Source organism: Mytilus californianus, unplaced genomic scaffold (assembly GCF_021869535.1).
Source record: "Mytilus californianus isolate M0D057914Y unplaced genomic scaffold, xbMytCali1.0.p SCAF_9, whole genome shotgun sequence".
NCBI lineage: Eukaryota > Metazoa > Mollusca > Bivalvia > Mytilida > Mytilidae > Mytilus > Mytilus californianus.
In genome coordinates this window covers 37922518-37947458 of record NW_026262745.1, presented here as the reverse complement: position 1 = coordinate 37947458, position 24941 = coordinate 37922518, and the positions used below count along the sequence as shown (strand labels likewise).

Below are 24941 nucleotides of genomic sequence, written 5' to 3'. Positions count from 1 at the left end.
CAATCATACCACATCTCCTTATTTTGTATATGGGATATAATAAGACAACTACTTCCCATGAACGGCAAATGACAAAGATGGGAACAATCAAAGATCACCGGACGCCTTTCAAAACGTATGCCGTATGGTAAGTTATAAAAGGCCCGACATGAAATAAAAAGTGAAATATTATATGTATAATTTCCAAACAGAAAACCAACGGCCTTATTATTAGGTGTTAACTTTTCATGTATTTCTTGACATTTTAACAAATCATGAGTGAAGCAAAATGCAACTGCAACTTTGATAGATTTTGACAACTTTTGAGTATTTATATATATATAAAGAAAGAAAAAGAAGGATATTCTTATCCAAGGTCTTTCGTGAATATCTTTTCTTTAAAAGTCATCCAATAAATTTTGGAAAAACTCCTAGGAAAGAGAGAGGCGAAAAATACCAAAGGGGTATTCAATCTCGTAAGTCGAAAACAACCTGAAAATGTCACGTCAACATAAAAAATGATCAAAAGTAAACAAATAGTATACAAAACACAACTTAGAAAACTTAAAACTGAGCAACACCAACCCCACCAAAAAACGGGGTGATCTCGGGTGCTCTATAAAATTGTATAAGAAAATAAACCCTGCGACAAGTTGACTATCCCGTTCTCCCACAAACCTCTTTTATTGCTTCCAGTTTTCTCTGTGTTGTTTTCAGGACAGGACGGTCTAAACTGTCATAATGAGGTTACGAACTCTGCGAATGCAACATATTTGATACCTGTGTCAAAACGAATGAGTCGAGATACGTCAGTCTTTGACGGTCATTGTCTAAGAGATACAAAGCTAGTTTACTCTATGTGAATGTGTCTGTAAGAAGTTGATGGTTATCGTTGTTTCATGGTTCTATTTGTACATTTAGAACTAGGTGTTTTGTTAGTCTTAAATAAATTTTTTCGGAACTTGTCATTTCTAAGAACGCTATAGACATTTGGTGTGTAAACATGATATTCAGAACCGTGTATCTACTTCGACGCCCCCTTTTTTATTGTTTTAGTCTGTTGCTGTATAATTAACGTTTACGAATATATATATACCCAATTCCGTTCAAAATAACAAAAACTTATTTAATTCAACAATTGCAAATTAACAAATGTTAATTATAGTGAAATGATTTCAATAAAATGTATTAGTTCTTACCATATTTAAATCCAAAGATTGAAAATACTACCAAAATGAGAGGTAGCATCATAAACAACTGTACGGATAGACTAGACATTGCACTGTGACGCCTTACGATGGAAGGGAAGATATTTGTTCGTCCGTGGCTACCACTATGGTTACAGTACATAAAATCAGTTTAATACTGCTCTTAGTAGTATATCTTTACCTGTGAAATATTAAAAGATGAGACGAAATTTTACAGCTGTCCAGGGGTGTCCATAAAAATCAAATTAAGCCAGCAACCGAAAATTAGGATTACCACAATAAAAATATTATGAATAAGTATGTACATCAATAAGAGAGCAAACGAACAACACAGTAGAACAAAAGAAAAATACAATGCAAGTTTCTTCTTTTAAACTGAGTTTTACTGTGCGTATTGCTATATGTTTCTTTATTCTACTTTGGCTAGAGGTATAGGGGGAGAGTTGAGATCTCACAAAACATGTTTAACCCCGCCGCATTTTTTGCGCCTGTCCCAAGTCAGGAGCCTCTGGCCTTTGTTAGTCTAGTATGTTTTTTAATTTTAGTTCATTTATATGTTTTGGAGTTAAGTGTGACGTCCATTTTCACTGAACTAGCACACAATTTTATTTAGGGGCCAGCTGAGGACCACCTCCGGGTGCGGGATTTTCTCGCTGCATTGAAGACCCATTGGTGGCCTTCGGCTGTTGTCTGCTCTTTGGTCGGGTTGTTGTCTCTTTGATATATTCCCCATTTCCATTCTCAATTTTATTCTGCAATTTGAAGACAAACAGACAAGGGTGTAAACAACTACAGGTCACTGTACGGCCTTCAACAATGGACAAAACCCATGCATACCGTAAAGTCTTACGGTCAGCTGTAAAATGCCATGGGATAACAAAATGGTCTGATTTAAGCTAATAACATTAAAGAAAAACAGATAGGTACCGAAGAAAACTACTGGATTGCATGCTTCTGGTTTGGGTCAGGTACATAAAAAATGTGGCGGGGGTAAACATGTTTGTGAGTGCTTAACCTCGTCTGACCCTGGGACAGTCATATAACGGTCCAACATCAAAACAGACTATGAACAATTGAATAGTGCTTCACTCATTGGTATGTAGAATAAAAACAACAAAAACATGATTTGAGAGTACTCACAGTTGCTGAAAGCTAGTTCAAAGCCTAATTCAACTGATAAACAGACCAAGTATTCCCCAGACTAAAATATCAATCAGTACACCACAAATGAATTTATTGTGGAGACGTGTCGAGCAGTCTAAAAAACTATGTTAGGCTACAAATAAGTCGTAAAGGGATTCACTGAGGACTATCACATACTTGCCAGCAACACAAAGTTTTCCTAATGAATAAAACAAAGAAGACCACCAACGAGTCCTTGACTTGAAATTCACATAACATATCTAGCGGGGTTCAACTGTTTTGTGATTACTCAACCTCGCACACAGAGCTTTTATTTCGATCAAAATATTTCAAGTCTCACAGATTACCAGAATAATTCAATCCAGTGCTTTTATTTCAACTTCAGCTTTATAAATGAAATAACTGCATTGCCATAAGAAATTTAAAGATTGTTCAAGTCTTTATTACACATTAAGCAAAGACGTTGTTGGGGATATTTACATAGCACATTCAATTTCCTATTGAGGAACTTATGCTAAGTACAATAACTTAACAACCTTATTGGATCAAGATACTATCACAGAAATTGTTAGATCAAGACTGTTTTGTAGAATGATGAGGTTATTTTTTCTTAACAGGTCCAACTGCATAAAATTTTAAAAGAAAGCTTAAAATGGCGGCCATCACTATAGTTTTCTGTGTAGTGTTTAACTATATGTCTCTACGTCTTTTTCTTTTGGCCATGGTGTTTTCTTTTCTCCTTCGACTTATGTTGTTTTCACATGGCATCCATGATATATTTTTCCTTTTGTTTTCACAAGTTAAAGGTGTTATAAAACTTGCCCTTTCCTTTGAAATTATGTACCGAAAGTCAGTATAACAACATTTCACTCTTTCCGTTCTTTTTTTATGTTTTTTTTTCTGTATTGCCACTTCATTCGAAGTTTTGCACTGTTCTTTTTTTCTATCTTATAATGTTGGTTTGATATGTTGCTATAATCTTATAGTGATCGTTGTCTCAGTTCGTCCATACTTTTGTCCGCCGGTACATCGTATTCTCGGCTGCTTTTAAACCAGTGACATGATTTCAATGAAACTGTTAGGGAATTTTCCGTACTGGTATCTTGGATTACATTGTACACATACTTTACTTTCATTTGGATAATTTTAGGTTTCTTTCAATATTGTTGCAAAAACACGGACTTAAATAGATCAATAAAAAATATGCAATCTATTATTGTTCACTGACTTATATTTGCAGAATCGTTTAACCAGATGCAATTGTGATCCGTCAAAATTAATCTATATTTTGTTCCGTATGAATATCTATAGGGAGCGGGAATATAGATTTAAGAACTCTCATCATATTTTTGTTTGTAGAATAACTGTTGAAACGTATTTTCCCACCACATTTAGCAATATTTGTCCTTGTGTTTTTTTTATCCGCGTTTACTGAAACTTGTTCAAACGTATTAATAAATTAACAAGTTTATATCTATACTATGTGTTTTTTATTTTCATATTATTGAAATAAAGATTTAACCCTCCAGAAAGATATTCCAATATAATTCTTAAATCTTTTACTTTGTCAATAACTCTCAAAAGATATATGTTTATTTGTCAAACTTAAAAATAATGTATGCGCCGTTATTGTTGGTTTCATTGCTCTTTCCATACATCACAACAAATACAATGTCGTATTTATTGTTATTAATATTTCCCCTAGCGGAGCCAAGAAAGCTTCACAGTTTTGTCTTCATTATCCAATGTTATGTATAGTTTTTTAATTACTTAGATAAACTTTTACGACTAATTTGTAGTCATTATTTTATTCACAGCATATTATTCACTTATACAATATGAAATTGGTTTTGTTTGTCATAAGTGGACTGGTCCCCCAGACCTCACCTGGGGTTAAAGAAAAAATTATTGTGTAAAATTGTTTTTTATTAGGGTGGGGAGGGGCATTTAATGATATTGTTTACCTTACAAAGTTTGATTCTCGTGAACTTAATATACCGTATACTTATTTTGATGCTAAAAACAGTAAATGACATGTCATGTGAAAAGATGTGAACAAACTATTGCTAGTTGTATCTTGACTTTTTGTAATTTTATCGACTCTTTTTATTCACTTTTCATCGTTATGTACTATTTTGATAATAATTCTCACGTTAAGTGAAAGCAATGAAATGTACAAACACCTATTCATAAGCAGTAGGACATCTGGAGGCACGCCAATTTCCAATAACGTTGGACTTCTAAGCATGGCAGAATCACATTAAACCAAAATATGCACTTCCGGTTGTCCTACTGAAAACCAACAAAAGATTTCATTCGATACATTCACTGGTGTGTTTTCCAAATGTGTCATTTGTTTTTGTTTTGTTTCAAATCAAACTAATATATGTGACTTTTAGATATAATGTACTGAGGTTTTATTTTTATTGCATATTTTTTGCACTAAAAAGGTTCCTCTCGGTCAAATTAAAGGTTTTTATCAGTGAGGACTTGAATTGGAATAAGTGGTAATTTCAATCAAAGACAGAAATCAAAAACTATTCAACAAATTTTGACGTTTATAATATTTTATATGAAGACAAGTAGAAAGCATCTCATTCATCATCACAGCTACACACAAATTAAACATACATTGTATGTTGGAAATACTGTACATGTAACCTCATATTTGACAAAAACTGTAAGTATATAACTTCATACTTATATCACAGGCAACTGTCAAGCAAAGGGGTAGAGCTCGGTTAAAAATGATAACTCTTTAAACCAATAATGCGTTTACAATTGGTATTTTTATCATTGCCTTTTAAGCACTCATGTGAAACAGAATTTAATTAATCCATGTTACTTCGAAACTTTTAATACTCATATGAATTGTTGGCACCACAAACGCACAAGTGATTTCTTAAAGTCACGTCCATTAACCTGGCTCTGCCTCCTTGCAATCTTAACTAACATTTCAATTGTTGAGATCAAAATTGTACAGTTTATTTACTCTTATGAAGTCGTTTGTAAATAAAAATAGTAGATAAAAGAAACAATAATCAATAGTTCGATGAAATTGATCTACGATCAAGAGTAACAGTTTTAGGACCATTTTTACATTAACACAGCGACATAACTAATGAGTTTTTGAGAATAATATCATAATAACACAATGGAAATCCGACTCTGATTCTAAAATTACTTGTTCCACACTCATAAAAAGACAACACTAAATAAATAATATGAAAAATACTAATTTCTGTTTGAAAGACAAAAGATACACATGAATGATAAACAGCTTACAATAAAAATATATAAGAACATTGGTTTTAAGTGACTGATATCGTATATCCACGATGACTATTAATTCGTTCTTCACTTGCATGGTTTCCTCTTTGAATGGCATTATATTTCAAAAAAAAAAAAACTGGAGATAAAAACTGTTTTGGTCCGATACGAGAGAAAAAAAACTGTAACAAAAATTGGTTTTAGCAACTGTCAAATACACAGTCTGTATGCTGTAACAAAAATTGGTTTTGACAGGTTGTGCAATACTAATTCAAAAGTTGAACAGACTTTTCTCGTCGGAAACCAACCTCTGTAGCAAAGTCACCGGCTTTCCGAATTTTTTTTGTGAGTTTCAAAATTGGTCCGATATTTCTGGTACAACTCAAAATTTGTATTAAAATAAGAAGCATATTGCTCTCGTTTTAGTGATTTAAAATATTTTGAAATATAGATAGATTTTTGTTCAGTTTCATTCTCGTATCAAAACTTTCATTTTCTTTATTTTTATGTCAGCAAAAACATTTCATTAGTTGTACCTCTACTACATGTACCATGAATAATCGATCTACATGTACCATGAATAATCGATCAATCAAAGTGCACCTTAATTCTAGTTGAACATTATCATTCCCTCATTCTACCGTTACAAAAGAATGAAGTATTTCTTACTCAGCATTGCTATACTCCATTAATGAATAACTTTAATAAAAAGTCATATTCACCCTTAAATACAATATGAACAGCAAAACAGCAATATAAATCCAAACGATGTCATTTTAAAAACGCAACAAAGATTTTAGAAAAGGTGATGAAATTTCTCTTATAAATGACCACCATTAAATTACAATTTTATATGTATTTCCTCAATTTAACAAATTGAAATAATTGAAATAATCCAATAGAAATATGTGTGTATACGGTTTATTTAAGTTTGGTATAATATTTTGATTTGGTTGTATCTGGTTTTGAGTCCTTTGATTTAATTCCATCCTGTTTAACATCATTCTGTTTCGTGCCATTATTACTTGTGACATCTGGTTTGTTTTCAGTTTTATTGAGGTCATCAACTTTTGTTTCAGTTTTAAGACCATCGGAACTTTCTACATCCTTTGGATTTTTCCTCATAGGGAGAGTTCTATGATGTTTATGTAGCCACCCTTTCTTGTGGAAGAAGAAAATAAGCGCTGCTACTAACAAAATAATTCCTACTGCAATTAAAACAGCAACAAGCCAATCCCATTCGAACTCTGAAAAAAATATAAGTACATAAATTGATAAATGCATTGTCATTCAGCTGGTATAATCATAGCAAGCAAAAGTTTACTCGTTTTGATTGTTTCACATGTCATGTCGGTGCCTTTTATAGTTTACTATACGGGTGTTGCTTATTGTTGAAGGCCTTACATTCATTTATAGTTGCGTACATCCACGTCCTTTGGACTTAGGTGGATAGTTGTCTCAATCGCAATCATACCACATCTCCTTATTTTAGAGCTAATTTCATAATGCTTGTAGATTAGCACTTTGGTTGGCTTGCTTTGTTTGTTTGTACAAACGGTAGTTCAAGCATTGTAACCTCCAGGATAACATCCAATCAAATTCATGTTTAATGTTTTCAGGTTTAACTCCGCCTATCTATATTGTTTGCAGATGTCAATCTTAATTACAATTGCTTGAGTACACGTTTATACAAACAAAGCAATCAAGCCAACCAAAGTCTTAATCTACAAGCATTAGGAAATTATCTCTAATATGTACAAATAAAAAAATCTATCAATATTAATTTTTAACATGCCTTGTCACTGTTCATATGTACTTTTCCCTTATATGAGGGTAGAAAAGAACTGCTTAGCAAATAAATTGTTCATCACATTTAAACATACTTCATATTAAGAAAAATCTCTGCTACATAACATCATGGAAGTAATATTGATAATGATAACATTAAGGCAAAAGAGTGTGTATTTATATACAGTTTAATCTCTAATTATCGTAGCGTGTAAACCATAGCTTCCCGCATGTAAAGATATTTCTCTTATAACACTGAACGGATTGTGATATGAATAATGGTTTCGAAAATGGTTGGTTTATCTTGCAACTTGTTACCAATTTAAGACATTTCCATTGGCTATTCGTTAGGTTAATGATGACGTTCATTTCCCCAATTGGAAAAGGAGACTTGTTATTTCTTTAATATTTGTCGAACTTGATTCCATATAAAAGCGTAAAAACAGTACTCTAAGTCTGGGTTTCTGACACAATATTTTCCTTACCGTTAGCGGACTTATATAATTGAAGTAAAGTTCGCGAAATCGATAATATTACACCAGGAAAAAGATAATTTTTTCCATAAGAGGATTAGGTTTACCATTTGTGAGAACTGGATTTCGCTTGATGTCAACGTTATCTCGTTTTCAAATTCCTTATAATTTAATTCTATATTCCATTTTTAAGGAGTAAATCATGAAAAAAACGTTGATGACGTCACAGTCAGATGACAAAGTTATGTCTATGAGCTGATAGACAAAAAACTTTCAGCCAATCATAAGACGTATTACATCCAAAATTAAATAATGTAATAATAATAATAAACTCACCAAAGGCTCATTTCTTATTATATTTGACCTAAAATTCTTAAATAAAGAACTCGGGTTCATATCAAGCGATACTCAATTCTCACTCGTTATGAAATCTATAATAATCAACGTTGAAACACCAGGGGTTTTAGAGAATTCATAAAATATACAACTAGTATACCAAATCCATAATTAGGCTACTCAAAATTAAATACTTGTTGAATTTGTTCTTTTGACTTTTAAGTACATAAAAATAGAGCCAGCGATCGAATGTTTTTTTGGGTGGGAGGGGATGAACGTTGATATTTAAAAATCAAAACTGTTGATTTCGTTTACATGGGGTAATAATTCATAAATTCTTCATGAAATTGCGGTTATCCTTTTAATAGGTTTTCAAAATTTTGGAGCTAGCGAATCCGAAGAACTACGGATCAATTTGGAGTGGCATTTAACAACATTGTAATATATTCGATTCACAACAGAAATATGTAGGGTAAACATCAAAAGTGCATTCGCCAACCACTGACTATATTTCCAATTTCTATCTATCGTTGAAAAGGGATATAACACCTAGGTACGTAGAACAAACTGTATCCCTGCCTTTACAAAGCAATTGGAACAACCATGCTGTATTGTGTGGTATCTGACAGTTACATTAACTTCGTCTAGAGTACATTACATATCTTTAGTGAAAATTGACTTGCAAAATAGGTAATTACGCAAAGAAATTCATAAAGGCTTACGTACATGAAAACCATTGAAAAAATTTCTCCCATCAAGGTTTGTATACGTAGGGATACAGTTTGTCCTATCTTAGTGTTGTTTTCCCTTGCAAAAAAATCTAAAATCGGAAACAAGTTTGGTATTTGGAAAATTAACTATTGGAAAGTAGTTAAACGAACAAAATCAAAAGAAATCAAGAGGTCAGCATACGGTCTCTAGTAATAGACAAGTGTCAGCACAAAAAAAGCTCTAAAGTGTACCGAGTCTAGAGAAGTTAAAAAAAATTAACAGACACAGATCAGCTATAAACACCAGTTTTCTAAAGGACATAGTCATTAAAATGTAACAAGACAACAGGAACACAAGAACTTGTGGCTGGGTCAAACTCGGTCTCAAAGCACGTCATTCTCCACACTATAATCTCTATCAGTGGTTCTTAGAATAACGTGCAATTATATTTAATTTAAAATCCCCTCATCTGTATAACGAACAGCAAAACATAGGTACAAATAAATGATACTGAATTTTTTTTTTTTAATCTAGCATTTACAGAAAGCAAATTCAAAGTTCTTGCTTTCACATAATATTTGCGATGCTTTCCTGCACTCTAATATCGGCCGTTATATATAATTTGTAGTGGGTCTCATCACTCAATATCATGAACATATATATTCCATCACTGCAACAAGTGTGTTACGATATTTCTCCACTCGAGACAGTTAAATTTTAATATTTAAAGCGCGATACTTGCCGAGCTTTTTAAATAATTAAAATTTAACTGTCGAGAGTGGAGAAATATCGTAATACACTAGTCATAGTGGTAGAATCTGTTTCTCTAATGATTTTTATCCTTCCTTTCGAAAGATTTGCAGAAAGTTGTGTTCTTTATATGTCATGGTCGCCTTTTTCAGGACGTCACAATAGGAAATTCAGAAGAAATCAAGAAAATCATCGAACGCTCAAGAAATGTGAAAATAGCACAAAAATTACAAAAAATGCTATATTGCACGGTTGTTAATGCTCACAGTTTATTTGTACAGAATAATGATTAAAAAGTAATATATCAGTCTTGTTTCAAATTATAACAGGCGAATTAAATCTAATATTGACCACTGAACTAAAAAGCACAAGTGAATGAACAACAACAATAAAACTGTAACTATTATCAAAAAGGGTTTTGCAAGCTATTGAAAAGGATTTGACAGATAATTCTTAAACTTATATGATATCTTCAAATAAGATTTCTATAAAAAGCTGAAGGTTACCACACTGTTTTTTTTTTTTAATTTCTGAAAGTAGAATCATACCTACATTGTGATAATAATACTAATGGCTGTATCCTGGTTTTTAATTTTTTTTAGTAATGAAAATATAAACGGGTCCTTGAGACCTGTAGGTTTTACATCCCTGTCTTATGGCATTTAGATGTATAGCCGTGTCAAAGGGAATCTTATCACATCCTTTTATCTTTAAATTTTTATATGAAAAGGTTCGGCAATATTTTGTCAAGAATCAATGTCAGTAACCGACATCTTTACGTCTTTCGAATAAAACTTCAATTAATTACAGACGAACTACTCATACCACAAATTGTCAACAACTGTGGATTGTTCGAGTTAAAACGATTGAATATATAAGATCCGCAAGTTTCCCTATCTTTTTAATAGACAAATATCATTTTTAATAAATAGAAAAGACATTCAATATAAATATATAACATAATAAATCTGTAACATTCTTTAAGGAGACACAAATTGAATTCAAAGTAAAATTAACATTTTCTTTTTGCTACGGTTGATTTGAATTTCTTGATTTGGGCATTCAATAAAATTTGGTGCGTTAAATTAAATTTGGTGCATTAAATCCCGACATTTTATTAGACCTCATCGTGAACGTTTCGAGACAAAGAAATAGGACAGACAAACCAGAATGAAAATGTTTAAAGATGTGTTGCCAAAAAGAACATTAGAGAACAAACACAATATCAGACCGTTAAATATTGAATATAAAAGCCTCACTTTGACTTTGAAGTTCAACACTAGTAAAAATGTTGCTCCTTCAACAAAGGTTTACCACCCATAGTAACATACCTTGTAGAGTGCCTGACGCAGGTGCAGCAGTACCACTAACACCACTATTGTCGTCACCATCATCTCCATCACCATAATCATAATAATCGGGCGTTGTTGTAAGTGTTGTTGTAACTGTTTTTGTAGTTACTGCTGGAGGTGCTGCCGTCTAGATGCAAAAAATAGAAAGGTTATAATTTAGGTACATGACACTACAAGTTTGAATAATATAGGGTTGTTGCACTAATATTCCTTAATATTAGTGCATTAACCCTTTTATGATATAGTATCAAATATTTCAGCAACATTGACGATACTTTGTCCAATTCCTGCAGCTCTTATGCCTGCAGTAAGGACGCAATTTTCAATCTATTATCTTGTTGATCTCTAATTTGCTGACGTTCACCTTTCGTTTCACTCGGAACTTCTCTATTGCAAACAAAGCTTAAATGAGAAAGTATAGAATTAACATGAAATTGAAATGGAATACATTCCGCCAGCTGTTCGATGTCAATGGCAGATAGTTAAACTTTGGTGTCGATTAGTGAGTATGATCAGAAAGAGAATACCCTTACGAACTTTCTATGGGACTGTCACTTTTCTGTCAACACTCGTGATACGTACAGTTACAGTGTAAAATTCATTCATGGACGATTGTGGACTTCCACACTTAATCACTTTTAAAAGTACTGAATCGTTAAGGACATAATTTTGCGGAAACGTCAGAAATAATGCTCAGAGAGTCTAAAGGACATACCCGACCATCAAACTTATAAACACTTAAATTCCTCCTACATCGTGCAACCGTATATAAAAATGAACATTTCTCGACAAGAAAGACCGGCAATTGCTCGACTGAGATGCGAAGTGTTCATACTTAAAATCTAAATGGGACTCTATGGAGGAGTTCTTGCAAAAAGACAATTGTGTAAGATATGCAAGTCAGGCCCATTTTTATTCACTGCTCAATAGAGACCTCCAAACTAAATATAACTGATTTAACAAATCTATCCGATATAGTCAAACTTAAAGCTTCACTCAGTACAAGGATAACAGTGGTTGCCAAATTCTTTTTATTGATAATTTAAAATTCGCACACAAAATTTAACTGTAAGTTAATAGCCAACCTTTTGCACAAATGATATTGACAAATAACTTTCTTTGAATAATTAATGTTTTAATAGTTTTTGGAACAATGTGCTTCATAAGCCTATGGAGGCTGACTGATATTTGTTATTGTAAACAGTCATGATAACGTATATATTAAGGTTGCACTATAATAAACAAAATATACAGATATCGGTCAAGATGCAATATTTTAATTCATCAAAAATACTCTACTTTTGGGCAAATAAGGAATATTAATCCGTAACAGACCCGTTTTTGCAGCTGTTGACAAATATTAACCACTAAAACACAGTTATAAGCGCTCAAAAGTAAAAGAAAAAAACTGCCAGAAGATTTTTGAAAAAGTCTGCCAATTGATGGTAATAGCTCACTTGGCTTTTTGGAACAGGCGAGCTAAAAGCGTAAATAATATCACTTGATACAAACGGCCAATCATATAATTATTGTGCTTTAATTGTATTACAAGTCGTATGAAACAGAAATCAGTCATTTGTGAGGGCATAAGATAAGATATTTTTTCATTAACCAAACATGGTGCCCAAAATTTGAGCAATACAATCAAATGAATTATTACACAATAGAGCAAAGTAAATGATTAGAACGATTAGGGAATGACCCGGTTGTTTTCATTCCCCAAATCACTCTTTTTGTAATTTTTTCCCACTTTCTTACCCTTCCGGAGCACCTGAGATCACCCAAGTTTTTGATGGAGTTCGTGTTGCTCAGTCTTTAGTTTTCTATGTTGTGTTTTATGTACTGTTGTTTGTCTGCTTGTCTTTTTTTTCTTTCTTTTTAGCCATTACGTTGTCGGTTTATTTTCGACTTATGAGTTTGAATGTCCATTTGGTATCTTTCGCCTATCTTTTTCTACTTTTTTTCCAAGAACCCACTTTTTTACCCCCTATATCCCACATCCCCTCATTTGTAGTATTCTTTGAAGACGGGACACTTACAGGAGAATCGTCTTTGACTTCTACAGTCAGTTCGTCGGTCTTGGTTTTACCACATGTATCCTTTACTTCTATCTTCAATACATGACTCCCTAAAGGAGCGTGCTTTACCATAAGAACCATACCTGTGTAATGTAAAAAAAATGAAACTAATTTGTACGGAAAAAGGTTAGGGCCAAAGTGAAAAAAAAATATTATGTTACTACTACATAGCGACATAGTTGATAGTATGTCGTTATTACTGTAAATTCGACTATTTCTTTGGTATATCTGGTAAAAAATGTGAATAACTTTTTTTTTCTGTTTTTCATTTTGTTGAGTTGCTGTCCTATTGACATATACCAAACATCTCCTTTTATGTAGACGACAAATGCAAAATATAGTAGGAAATCTCAATGGCATTACTGCAGGCAATTACAGATGAAATTTTCTTTATCTTGTTGGACGTGATAAGATCCTAAATAGACTCTGAGTGTATTTACACGTCCACTTTATGATAAAGAAACATATTTTGAATCTTGTTTATAAATGCATTCGAACGAAACGCATATTACCCCACTCCCCCCACAAAAAAAAATTAAAGAAAAAAGAGGAAACTGGAAACTTCTGCCGAATTTTTTATAATGGGTACATTTAAAAATTACATTCTGTTGATTTTTAATAGTGAAGTTATTTAGTATCAATATTTCACTCGGGTTTATGTTGATTCGATATTGCCATATTTCGCAAACCCCGGCAGATTCAGGTACCTTACACCATACATCATAGTTGTTAGATGTATATAATCTGCTGGGGTGTGCTGAATGGGTGTTACCAGTTCCCCCTATATTTACTTCACTCATAGCTTAGATATCGGAAATTTGATTAAAGTTTGTGAAATAAAAGTAGATATTCCATTATAATCTAAATATTTTTTTCAATATTTAAGCAAATTTATATTCAGAAAAAAGAATTACATTTGAAACAATACATACTCAGGTCGTTATTTTTTCGTTTGAATGGTTTTACATTTGTCATTTCAGGGCCTTTTATAGCTTGCTATGGGTTTGGCTCATTGTTGAAGGCTGTACGGTGACCTAAAGTTGTTAAATTTTACGTCATTTTGGTTTCTAGTGGAGAGTTGTATCATTGGTAATCATACCACATCTTCTTATTTTTATAATTATGATAATATTATACATGATAATTTTGTATGTTTTGATTGGAAAGGTTTTTCTATATTTCTTTTAGATAGAAAACTCTTGTGCAATTATATTTTGACATTTATAAGTTGGTTAAAATGTTCATAAATATGGCATTATGTTGCCAGAAAAATACAATAAACGCTGGGATCTGTTAAACTGTTTATTTTTTTCAAGATTGAAAGACTTTTGAAAAATATGGTATTGCTAATTGATAAAATGAAAGGAAATTGTGCTTACTTCTTGTACTTACTTGTATTTTTTCTTATTTGAAAGTATGCATTAACTGCTTCTAAATGAACCAACAATCCAGGAACGTCATGCCTGTCAGGATCAATCGCTTCTACGTTGTAAACATCCATTTTGTCAGTCATACTATCAACTGCAGCTTTTGTAATGACTTTAGTGAATGGTAAATTCTTAAAACTTGGTGGCGAACCTTTATTAAATATAAAAGTAAAAGCAAGGAGTTCTATAAGAAAAGGTAAATAACATTTTATAACGATGAAGGTCTGGATGGGGTGTACAGAATATAGAATAATGGACAAAACGTGCAGAATAAAGCGCAAAAAATATAAAGAAAAGAGAAAAACAGGCAAAAAAAAAAAAAATAGAGAATAATGGGGTTCTAAAATATAAAGAATAGAGAATAATGGGCAAAATTTATAAAGAATAGAGAAAAATAGCTTACAAAATAAAAGACTGCAGAATTGAAGGACCTCCATCCGGACCCTCATTGATGTATAAGTACTTGAATACATGAGGAGATTTGACAAACCGCTGAACCGCAATATTTTTAACAATTCTTTGAATTTACGCTTTTACATACGAAACATAACAAAGTAAATTCAGTTATATAAAATTTTTAGACGTTTGATCAGTTCTTATTAGTTGAAAGTATCGTTCTCCAACATTTTACAATTTTCGCGGGTAAACCTTAGACAGAAATGTCGACACAAAAAGGAAAATATCCATAAATGAGGGTATTGGCGGGGTTTTCAGAAAAGAAAAGAGAATAAGTGGGGGGGGGGGGATAGAGAAAAAAGGCTATAAATATTAAATAATACAGAAATATAGACCTCATCCAGACCCTTGTAAATCAGAGAAGCCATTTAATTTTCGTTTAAAGTAGTAGAAATAGTAACATTTACATACTGTCTTCTCCTATTGCTTCAACTGCGTATATCCTTTTTTCTTTGACTTTATTTTTAGACCAGTCAACATCTTGTCCTTCAGATGGAACTGGCATATTTTCTATTATATGGTGATCTTTACTGCCTACATTTTCTTCATGCACAATGAAAGCTTCTGTTACTGTATACCTAAACATTAGATATATTATACAAGTGTGTGTATAAATAAAGACATTGGTGAAATTAAACCTGTTATGTAAGTTCATCAAGGTTCTATGATTGGGATGTTCAGAGAACATTTCCTTTTTTCACGACTCGTGACAGTTGAAGATTAATTTGAAATCTGCAACTATATTAGGGTAGTGTGGGAATCCTTCATCATCACATGATCAGTTCAGAGTTTTACCGAAATTAGCAAATTTTGGAGCCGAAACGCAATTCTTTCTTGGGACTATCAATTTAAAAGAAAGAAAAAAAAAGGATTCACCGTAAATGTATCTATTGTGCTACTAAAAAAGTAGGGACGGAGTTCCCATATTTATTTTTTATTTTCTAAAAAAAAAATCAGATCTACCCGTGTGTTATCATTACAAAACAATAGACTTTTAAACAGTCTTAAGCTTTGAAAACAGGCGCGGCGATCTATGCTTTTTATTATAAATCTTAAAATAGCACGTGTGTAATACTATATTTTGACAAATTTTAAAACATTTCGTCATTATTTTGTTTATACTCCCGTACTTCCTTAATCATAATGTTTATTTCCTTCTTTTATGTTGTTGTTGCTTTTTTTTTCTCTTGCTGATTTATTGAATGGAATTTTGATGAAAGAAAACATTTAATATACAATATAAAAGTAGATTAGAATTACTCTGTACTTAAAAAAAAGTTTACACAAAGGAATAAATGACAGAGTCGTGTAACATCCAGAAGTAGTATCGGCATTATATGCTTCATATGCTTACAGAGAAAAATCAAAATACTAAGGATGTTCTACCCAAGGAATAGATTACCTTAGCTGTATTTTGCAAAACCTTCCGGAATTTTGGGTCCTCAATGCTCTTCAACTTCGTACTTTATTTGGCCTTTTAAACTTTTCTGATTTGAGCGTCGCTGGTGAGTCTTTTGTAGACGAAAGGCGCGTCTGGCGTATAAAATTTTAATCGTGGTATCTATGATGAGTTTATTTCCAACAGTTCATTTAAGGATAGGTATCAACTGAACGTTCCTTATACAACTTTGTTGAAAAATAGCAATAGAGTTATCTTTCTTTTTACAAAAATCCTATGTTTGTTAAAGTACCATAGCCTTTTTTGGCTTTCAATGCTCTTCAACTTTGTAATAAAGTTGGCCTTCCATTTGTTTTGATTTTAGCGTCTAATGTTGACGAAACGCGCGACTGACTTGCTAAATTACAAGTCCGATATCTTTCATGAATTTTTATTCAGACCTTACAAATACAATTTCACATAAGAGTTTTTGTTTTTACTGAGGTTACTCCTATTCAATGCATGATAATGCCAAAATTCAAGATACATAATTGTTTTGTAATGTTCACTGCATTCGTATATATAAAAATGAGTAATTTTTCGCTTATGTAACGTAAAGTTTTAAGCGGTCGTACTGAATGTTATTTCAGAAACACGTTTTGCGCGCGCGTTTTTTGTGCGCATAGGCATAGGTATCAGACGTCTTCTTAAATGATAAGATGATTCTGAATTATCTGTTTTACTGCTCTGATCTCATACATATTGTTGTTCAAGCATTGTTTGCGGAAAACTAGTTCTCTTAGGTTAAATTGGCCTTGGATATACGTTTTGACTATTCTTTATCGAGTTTTTATGTGGCCTCTTAAAGTTTACCAGGCACATCCCGTCTATTAACTAGTGCTTCGGTATCGACCTGATTCAAATAATTCATTTTGTCTGTGAATGTCCAGTTCATAAAATAATGTAATTGCATCAAAGCTAAGATTTAAACTCCCTCAGGCAAAGTTGACCTTAGCCGGTTTTGGCCGTTTTATGTAGGCAGTTTTTGTTTTTATGATCCGCGTTTTATATTTTTGCCTTTCAAAACTTTTTGTCTCGAAAGTATTTGAATAAGTTTATTTCAGAAACACGTGCGTTGTCTCGTGCATATATCTGATAAAGGTTATTTCAGAAACACATGCGTTGTCTCGTGCATATCTGATGAAGGTTATTTCAAAAACACGTGCGTGGTCTCGTGCATATCTGATGAAGGTTATTTCAGAAACACGTGCGTGGTCTCGTGCATATCTGATGAAGGTTATTTCAGAAACACGTTCGTGGTCTTGTGCATATCTGATGAAGGTTATTTCAGAAACACGTTCGTGGTCTTGTGCATATCTGATGAAGGTTATTTCAGAAACAAATGTGTGGTGTCGTGCATATCTGATGAACTTCGGGTAATTTCAGAAACACGTGCGTTGTCTCGTGCATATCTTATGAAGGTTATTTCAGAAACACGTGCGTGGTCTGGTACATATCTGATGAAGGTTATTTCAGAAACACGTGCGTTGTCTCGTGCATATCTGATGAAGGTTATTTCAGAAACACGTGCGTGGTCTCGTGCATATCTGATGAATGGTCTCGAGTGAATCTGAATGTTACTTCAGAAACACGTGCGTTTGCACGGTAATCGTATTATACTTATCTTTTTGTTGTTGGGAGTAGAAATGTTTGATTAATTTACTGCCACGTTGGTAGACAGATATATAAGCCATCGCCCGCCAAGTAGTCAGTGCACTTTGACAATTTTCATTATTACTCAAACATATTTTGGTAAGATTTCAGTTGATTAAGCTCGCCTTTTTGTTATGTACAAAGGCCCCACTCCTTCAGGTGTAGCTTTCTAAACAGTCTATTCTTTACAAGTAACGTATGCTTCTAAATTTCCCCCGATTCCCTACTATGTATTTAAACATAGTTTGAGTTCGTGATGAAGCTTAATCAAGAATCGCGCTTCAAACACTGTAAGTTTTTCTTGTCTGATATGGATGTTAAACTTCGAAAATATGTACCGATTTAGTTTCATGAATCCACAAAAAGTTACTACAATCGTACATTTGTTGTTTAACAGTAAAATATACGAGTACATTGTAACCGTTACTGAGACTTAAAAGAAATTTCATGCCTACCATCCTATGTAGTCACCCTTGTCAACGGAAATTCTTTGACTTTGTGGTATGTCTATGACTGTATCTCCTGCCTTATCGACTGCAATAAATAAAACACAAAATAATATATGACCCGATTAAAAAAATTAGGATAGAACGACTGTGAAATAACTACTAAATAGATGTAAAAGTATATGCTGCTTATCAAAACAATATATACTTATTCTGGTTTTTGTTCAACAGTAACAGTTTAATTGGGAAAAGACCAACAACACAAACAATTACAAATGCAGTTAACTCCAAAGTAGTTTCAAAATTCGGAAAACTACATTTAAGAACATTTTCATTTTTTATTTCTTTTCTAAAATGGAAACATCTATGAATGTTTTTTCAAAATATTGCCAATTTCATACTGACTTATATTATAAATAACAATGCTATTATATAAAGTATATCTGAAGTCCAAAACGAAAATCAGGACAATTGTTAAAACAATTGGTTGATTCGACGCCATTAATGAGTCTCACGACAATCATTGAAATCAAAACGGAACTTTTAACGAAGGCTTCTTACTGGTAAATTATTAAGACAGGGATTTCGTTACCACAAATTACTTAAAACTTTTACTAGGTCATTAGGCAAATTAGAGTTATCTACGACAATCGTATACAAAATGTGCTCCGCAGTGTGTTAACCATATAATAGTAAGATGCTATATATATATATATACCGTTTCGATTCCTAACATCACTGAAGAGACATTAATTGTCGAAATCCGGATATGGTGTACAAATTTTTGCACCTCATGTTTGCGGTATACCATCTTTTCCGCAAGTTTATTGTTTTCTGTTTGGTAATAAATTAATAGTAAGATCTATTTTGTTACATCTTGTGATCTGTTTATTTGGCAATCGGCAGTGGCAGTCAGCAGGGTTTAAGAACATCAGTTGTTCGACCTGCTAGTCAAATGCGTTTTGTTAAAATATACTTTTTCACTCATTTGGTCTTTTGGAAAATGTTGTTTGTAACTTTGTGCTGTATTTAGACCCCTCTACCAAGAAATTTGTTTTGCATGCACACGTATAAAAATTGCGGTTTTTATCCAACGCAATCATAGGTTTGAACGTTTTTTCAATTTAGACCTGTTTACATGCACACGTATAAAAATTGCGGTTTTTATCCAACGCAATCATAGGTTTGAACGTTGTTTTCAATTTAGACTTGTTTATATACATGCACACGTATAAAAATTGCGGTTTTTATCCAACGCAATCATAGGTTTGAACGTTGTTTTCAATTTAGACTTGTTTATATATATATATAATATAAACAAGTCTAAATTGAAAACAACGTTCAAACCTGCTAGTCAAATGCGTTTTGTTAAAATATACTTTTTCACTCATTTGGTCTTTTGGAAATTGTTGTTTGTAACTTTGTGCTGTATTTAGACCCCTCTACCAAGAAATTTGTTTTGCATGCACACGTATAAAAATTGCGGTTTTTATCCAACGCAATCATAGGTTTGAACGTTGAAAACAACAAACCGCAATTTTTATACGTGTGCATGCAAAACAAATTTCTTGGTAGAGGGGTCTAAATACAGCACAAACAAAATTTTACAAAAGACCAAAAAAGTGAAAAAGTATATTTTAACAAAACGCATTTGACTAGCAGGTCGAACAACGGATGTTCTTAAACCCTGTTGACTGCCATTGGCGATTGCCAAATAAATGGATCACCAGATGTAACAAAATGGATCTTAACTATTAATTTAATACCAAACAGAAAACAATAAACTTGCGGAAAAGATGGTATACCGCAAACAAAAGGTGCAAAAATTAGTACACCATATCCGGATTTCGACAATTAATGTCTCTTCAGTGATGTTAGGAATCGAAACGGTATAAATATATACTGGCAGATCTTATTACACTTTCTAGTTTCATGTGCAGTGAAATAAGTATAAAGTTAAATGTTGATGCTTACACTTAACAACGTTCTGTCCAATCAATATGTAATGATTTCTCTTGTCGGAATGTCTCCATACTTGAAATATTACTTCTCCGGGGCCTTTTGTTACAGCTCGCCATCTTTTTATGGTACCACAACAACCGAATCTAAAAGGTCTCGATGTAGCAATAATTCCAAAACCTAAAAACAATATACAGATATATAACATTTCCTGTGTACATTTGTTCTTCAACTTCGTTATTAATTTGGCCTTTTTAGCTGTTTTTATTCGACAGTCAATGATGAGTCCTTTGAAGACGAAACGTGCGTCTGGCGTATAAAATTTTAAACCTGGTATCTATGATCAGTTTATTGGTATGTTTATGTATATACTACATGTACATGTATTTTGGCATAATCGTTTGAGTCATTAGGCGTCTACATACATGCAATTGCTTTTATGTGTAACCTGAGAGCATGATTCTTATTATAAAATCACATTGTCTCTCCCGGGACATCTGTGTTCGAAGTCAGCACTATAACCGACTGAGCTAAAGATGTACTTCCATAGATCAACCGCTTACAACTGGGTAAGTATCTACTACTCAAGGGAAGCAATCCCGTCGCATATGTAATGCTTGATCGTCAGTTTGCAAAGAATTCCGCTCAAACCGGTGCTAGGGTCCGTTTTAAACTTGCAATGAGGTGAGTGTTTTTGGGTTATTTTTGCTCCGTGTTGAAGGCATTTTTTGTGTTTTTGGGTGTACACATACTGATTTTGTGTCATGGATGGTTACCCGTTATCCTTTCTTTTCTATTTCATCGTCAAATATAACGTGTCTAAAATTCTAACACAAGTTGCAAGACGAATGTCACTAATGAACAGGGACTATCTAATCTTTATAAATTTTAGTCCGTAGTTGCTGTTCTTTTTCTAAAGAACCATGTATGCTCTTTTTTGGCGTTTTCTTCTGACCATGAAGCAACATTAGTCTTCTGGTTTTTTTCTTACGTTTCTTAAAGAAAAGCCTCCTTATATTTAACATACAAACTATGACATTGGTTATGTACACGAGGCAGCACCAGAAGAATGATTAAAGTAAAAATAACAAGAATATTATGTGTCATAAGGACAGCTTGCTGAGCTTGCACTATCATTTTCCTAGTTCAGTAACCCATGCAATCGGGGGAACTGTAATTTTGATATGGTTAAATATAGAACACACCATAATGAACGTGTGTACTAAGTTTCAAGTTGATCTGACTACAACTTCATTCTTAACTATACTTTAACCAAAAACTTTAACCCGATAATGTACTGGTTTCACATTATGACATACAATATTCCTGCCAAGTTTGGTTAAAATTGACCAAAAACGACGAATGGTCGGACAATCGAACGGTAGACGGACGCAAAGGGATGACAATAGTATACGGGCCAAGTGAGCTAAAAACCGATCAAATAACTTAAAGGTTAAACTTGCCTTTTAATTTGCCATCAAGTAATTGTTTGCCTTTAAAAGGACCATGGCCTGTATTTTTACCACCACAATCAATCGCTGAAAAGATAAAGAATATATGAATTATTCAAAACTCCTTTACTAATAATGTAATAAATAAATTGTTTTAATCGTATTAGTGTATTATCCAACTTTGTGAATATTAGACAAGGAGTCGAAAACTTACAAATAGATACAATGAATCTACAAACGCAACTTCAAACCAGGATGGAAAGGATCTGGGAGAACATCAAACACATGTGAAAGGAATCGAAGTAAAACAAACAACACTACGACCAAAAGAAAATTAACGAAAATACAAAAAACATAGTCCACAAAACACCACCAAGATTGAGTGACACAAACCACCTCAAAAAAAGGGATGAGATACCAAAAAGACTTGTTGCAGCATCAACTTCCAAGCAAGGACCGAAGCTCAAAAACTCGGCAATCAATAGTTAAACGTATGCCTTCGGGATAGATCGGAGAGCGGATGACCTTGCTTCGGAAGTTGGATGCAGCATATGCGCATTTCGATTTTTTGTATGGTCAGTGATGCTCGATAAATATTGAAAATCCGAAACAAAAAGAGAAGCGAAAGATACCAAGGGACATTCAATCTCATAAGTCCAAAAATTGACAATGTAATGGCAAAAAAAAACCGAAAAACGACCGAAAGACAAGCACTAGTATACAAAACACCACATAGAAAACTAAAGACTGAACAATATGAACCCCACCAAAAACCGGAAGCGATCTTAGGTGCCACGGTAGGGTAAGCAGTTCCTGTTCCATATGTGCCACCCGTCGTGTTGCTTATGTAAGTACAAACCCGGTGAAATAAACCGAAAACAATACTAAAAAAGCACAACCGACAAAAACATGCAAAATAACATATAGAGAGTTTCTATGTTTTTTTTGCAGACACTTCCTATAAATAACTCTCTTTTGATGTTTTTACTTCGTCCCTCTAGAAAAAAATTTACTTTAAGTTTAAGAAAGACAAATTTCATTCCCTTACGTAAAAATCATATCCAAAATCACATTTAAAGAATACAATGTATATTGTTGTATCGCATGTATGTATTTATCTTTACTCAGTATACGGTATTAGTTTTCACCATTGAAAAAGGCGGTAACCTGTTGGTGATTAACATCTTTGTCTTTTGGTCTTTGATGGATAGGTGTTTCATTGACAATCATTTTCTAAAAATTGTTTGACATTTCACAGTGACATCATACTTTAACTTTGTTTAAACCTGTTTATTTACTTTTGACTTTAATTATTTATCCCTTGTTATTTTTTATTAACTGTGTATTTGCATTCAGGTGTCACAGGTCAAATTTATTCGTTCATTGTGTGTTAATTTACGTTTTTTGATTGAGTTAAGCCTTCCAATTGATATTTTATAGTGTGTTTTTCTATGTTGTGATGTTATACTATTGTTTCAGAAAAGGGAGAAGGTTTGGTACCATTAAAACGTTTAATCCCGCTGCAAATGTTTGCACCTGTCCTAAGTCAGGAATCTGATTACAGTAGTTGTCGTCTGTTTATGTAGTTCATACGTGTTTCTCGTTTCTCGTTTTTATATAGATTAGACCGTTGGTTTTTCCGTTTGAATGGTTTTACACTATTAATAATTTTTTGGGGCCCTTTATAGCTTGCTGTTCGGTGTGAGCCAATGCTCCGTGTTGAAGGCCGTACCTTGACCTATAATGGTTTACTTTTATAAGTTGTAACTTGGATGGAGAGTTGTCTCATTGGCACTCATACCACATCTTCCTATATCTAACATCTCCTATTCTTTAGCCAAAAGATACTATATAATGTTTAATAACGAAAAATGAGCATAGCCAACAGAGAACTCTTACTTACCGGGTACGCTACCATGCAGAGTGACGTTGTCCTCTAAATGTTTTTATTTTTGTAATTGCTGTCTTATTGACGTTAGACCAACATCTCCTTTTTTCGGAATTATAAAACTTGTCTTTTTATTATCTCTTATCTACCTAATAACTCGCGATAATGTAAAAAATAAAAAGTTCTAGGAAAAAATAAACGAACCTAAATAACCATTACGTCAGGCAACAAAGAAAATTTTGAACCGTCCTCATTTATTATCAACTGAAGACCATATAAAAATATGAAGATGTGGTATGATTGCCAATGAGACAACTCTCCACAAGAGACCAAATGACATAGAAATTAACAACTAAAGGTCACCGTACGGCCTTCAACAATGAGTAACACCCATACCGTATAGTCTACTACTGCTTTAATACTGTCCAATTAAACTTAAGTTCCTCTGGATTACCATTTTAACCTTGTCTACCTGGTCAATTATTCTAGAATGATTACATATATTACAGCAAGATCACCGATTGTGTAAAACGTGTAATGATAGCTATGTGGAAAACGAATTCCATCTCCTCATAAACTGTATTGTTTACACCAATCTACGAGTTCAACATTTCTCACACATTGAAATTTATATGTTCTATCAAAAGATGAACAGTTTAAATATTTACTATGTCAACATCCGAGAAAAACTGCTAAATATCTATTGCAAGCTTTCAGTAAGAGAAACAAACTTTTTATATGAAAATTTTCGATAAAATTGATTTATTTTGTTCGTCGTACCATTGAAATTAATGTTTAAAGTGACTTATAGATCCAAAGGGTCGGGTGTTCTAATTATTGTGTTTATATTTCACTGTAATATATATACTATTTTGTGAAAAACACATGTTACTATAATGAATAATTTAGATAGTTAGTTAGTTATATGACACTTCATTTCATTAGAATTGTGTAGGATACTCGTATTACAATACCTTTGTTTCCGAAATTGGGAATTCTCATATTATTTCAATTCAGTGTTTTGAAAGTTTAATCTTAAAAAGTCATCATCCTTATTAATTCAATTCATTTTAACTCGGATAAAGTATTGTCAAATATCAATAAAAAAAAAAGCAAGTTATGATGAATTGATGTA

The 24941-nt window shown here is 32.9% G+C and overlaps 1 protein-coding gene and 1 long non-coding RNA gene across 2 annotated transcripts; both read right to left on the bottom strand.

Annotated features, from left to right (window-relative positions):
- Positions 1 to 6171: 6171 nt before the first annotated feature.
- On the bottom strand, positions 6172 to 14660 carry LOC127714449 (uncharacterized). The gene is made up of 4 exons (XM_052220510.1): positions 14481 to 14660; positions 13050 to 13171; positions 10990 to 11137; positions 6172 to 6847 (listed from the first exon to the last, which is right to left on the bottom strand). Exons 1-4 carry the CDS (start codon positions 14599 to 14601, stop codon positions 6522 to 6524), a joined length of 717 nt encoding a protein of 238 aa, XP_052076470.1. The 5' UTR covers positions 14602 to 14660; the 3' UTR covers positions 6172 to 6521.
- Positions 14661 to 15387: 727 nt separating this feature from the next.
- On the bottom strand, positions 15388 to 20633 carry LOC127715992 (uncharacterized). The gene is made up of 3 exons (XR_007988692.1): positions 20483 to 20633; positions 18518 to 18596; positions 15388 to 15549 (listed from the first exon to the last, which is right to left on the bottom strand). It is a non-coding gene; the product is annotated as an uncharacterized LOC127715992 (long non-coding RNA).
- Positions 20634 to 24941: the final 4308 nt, after the last annotated feature.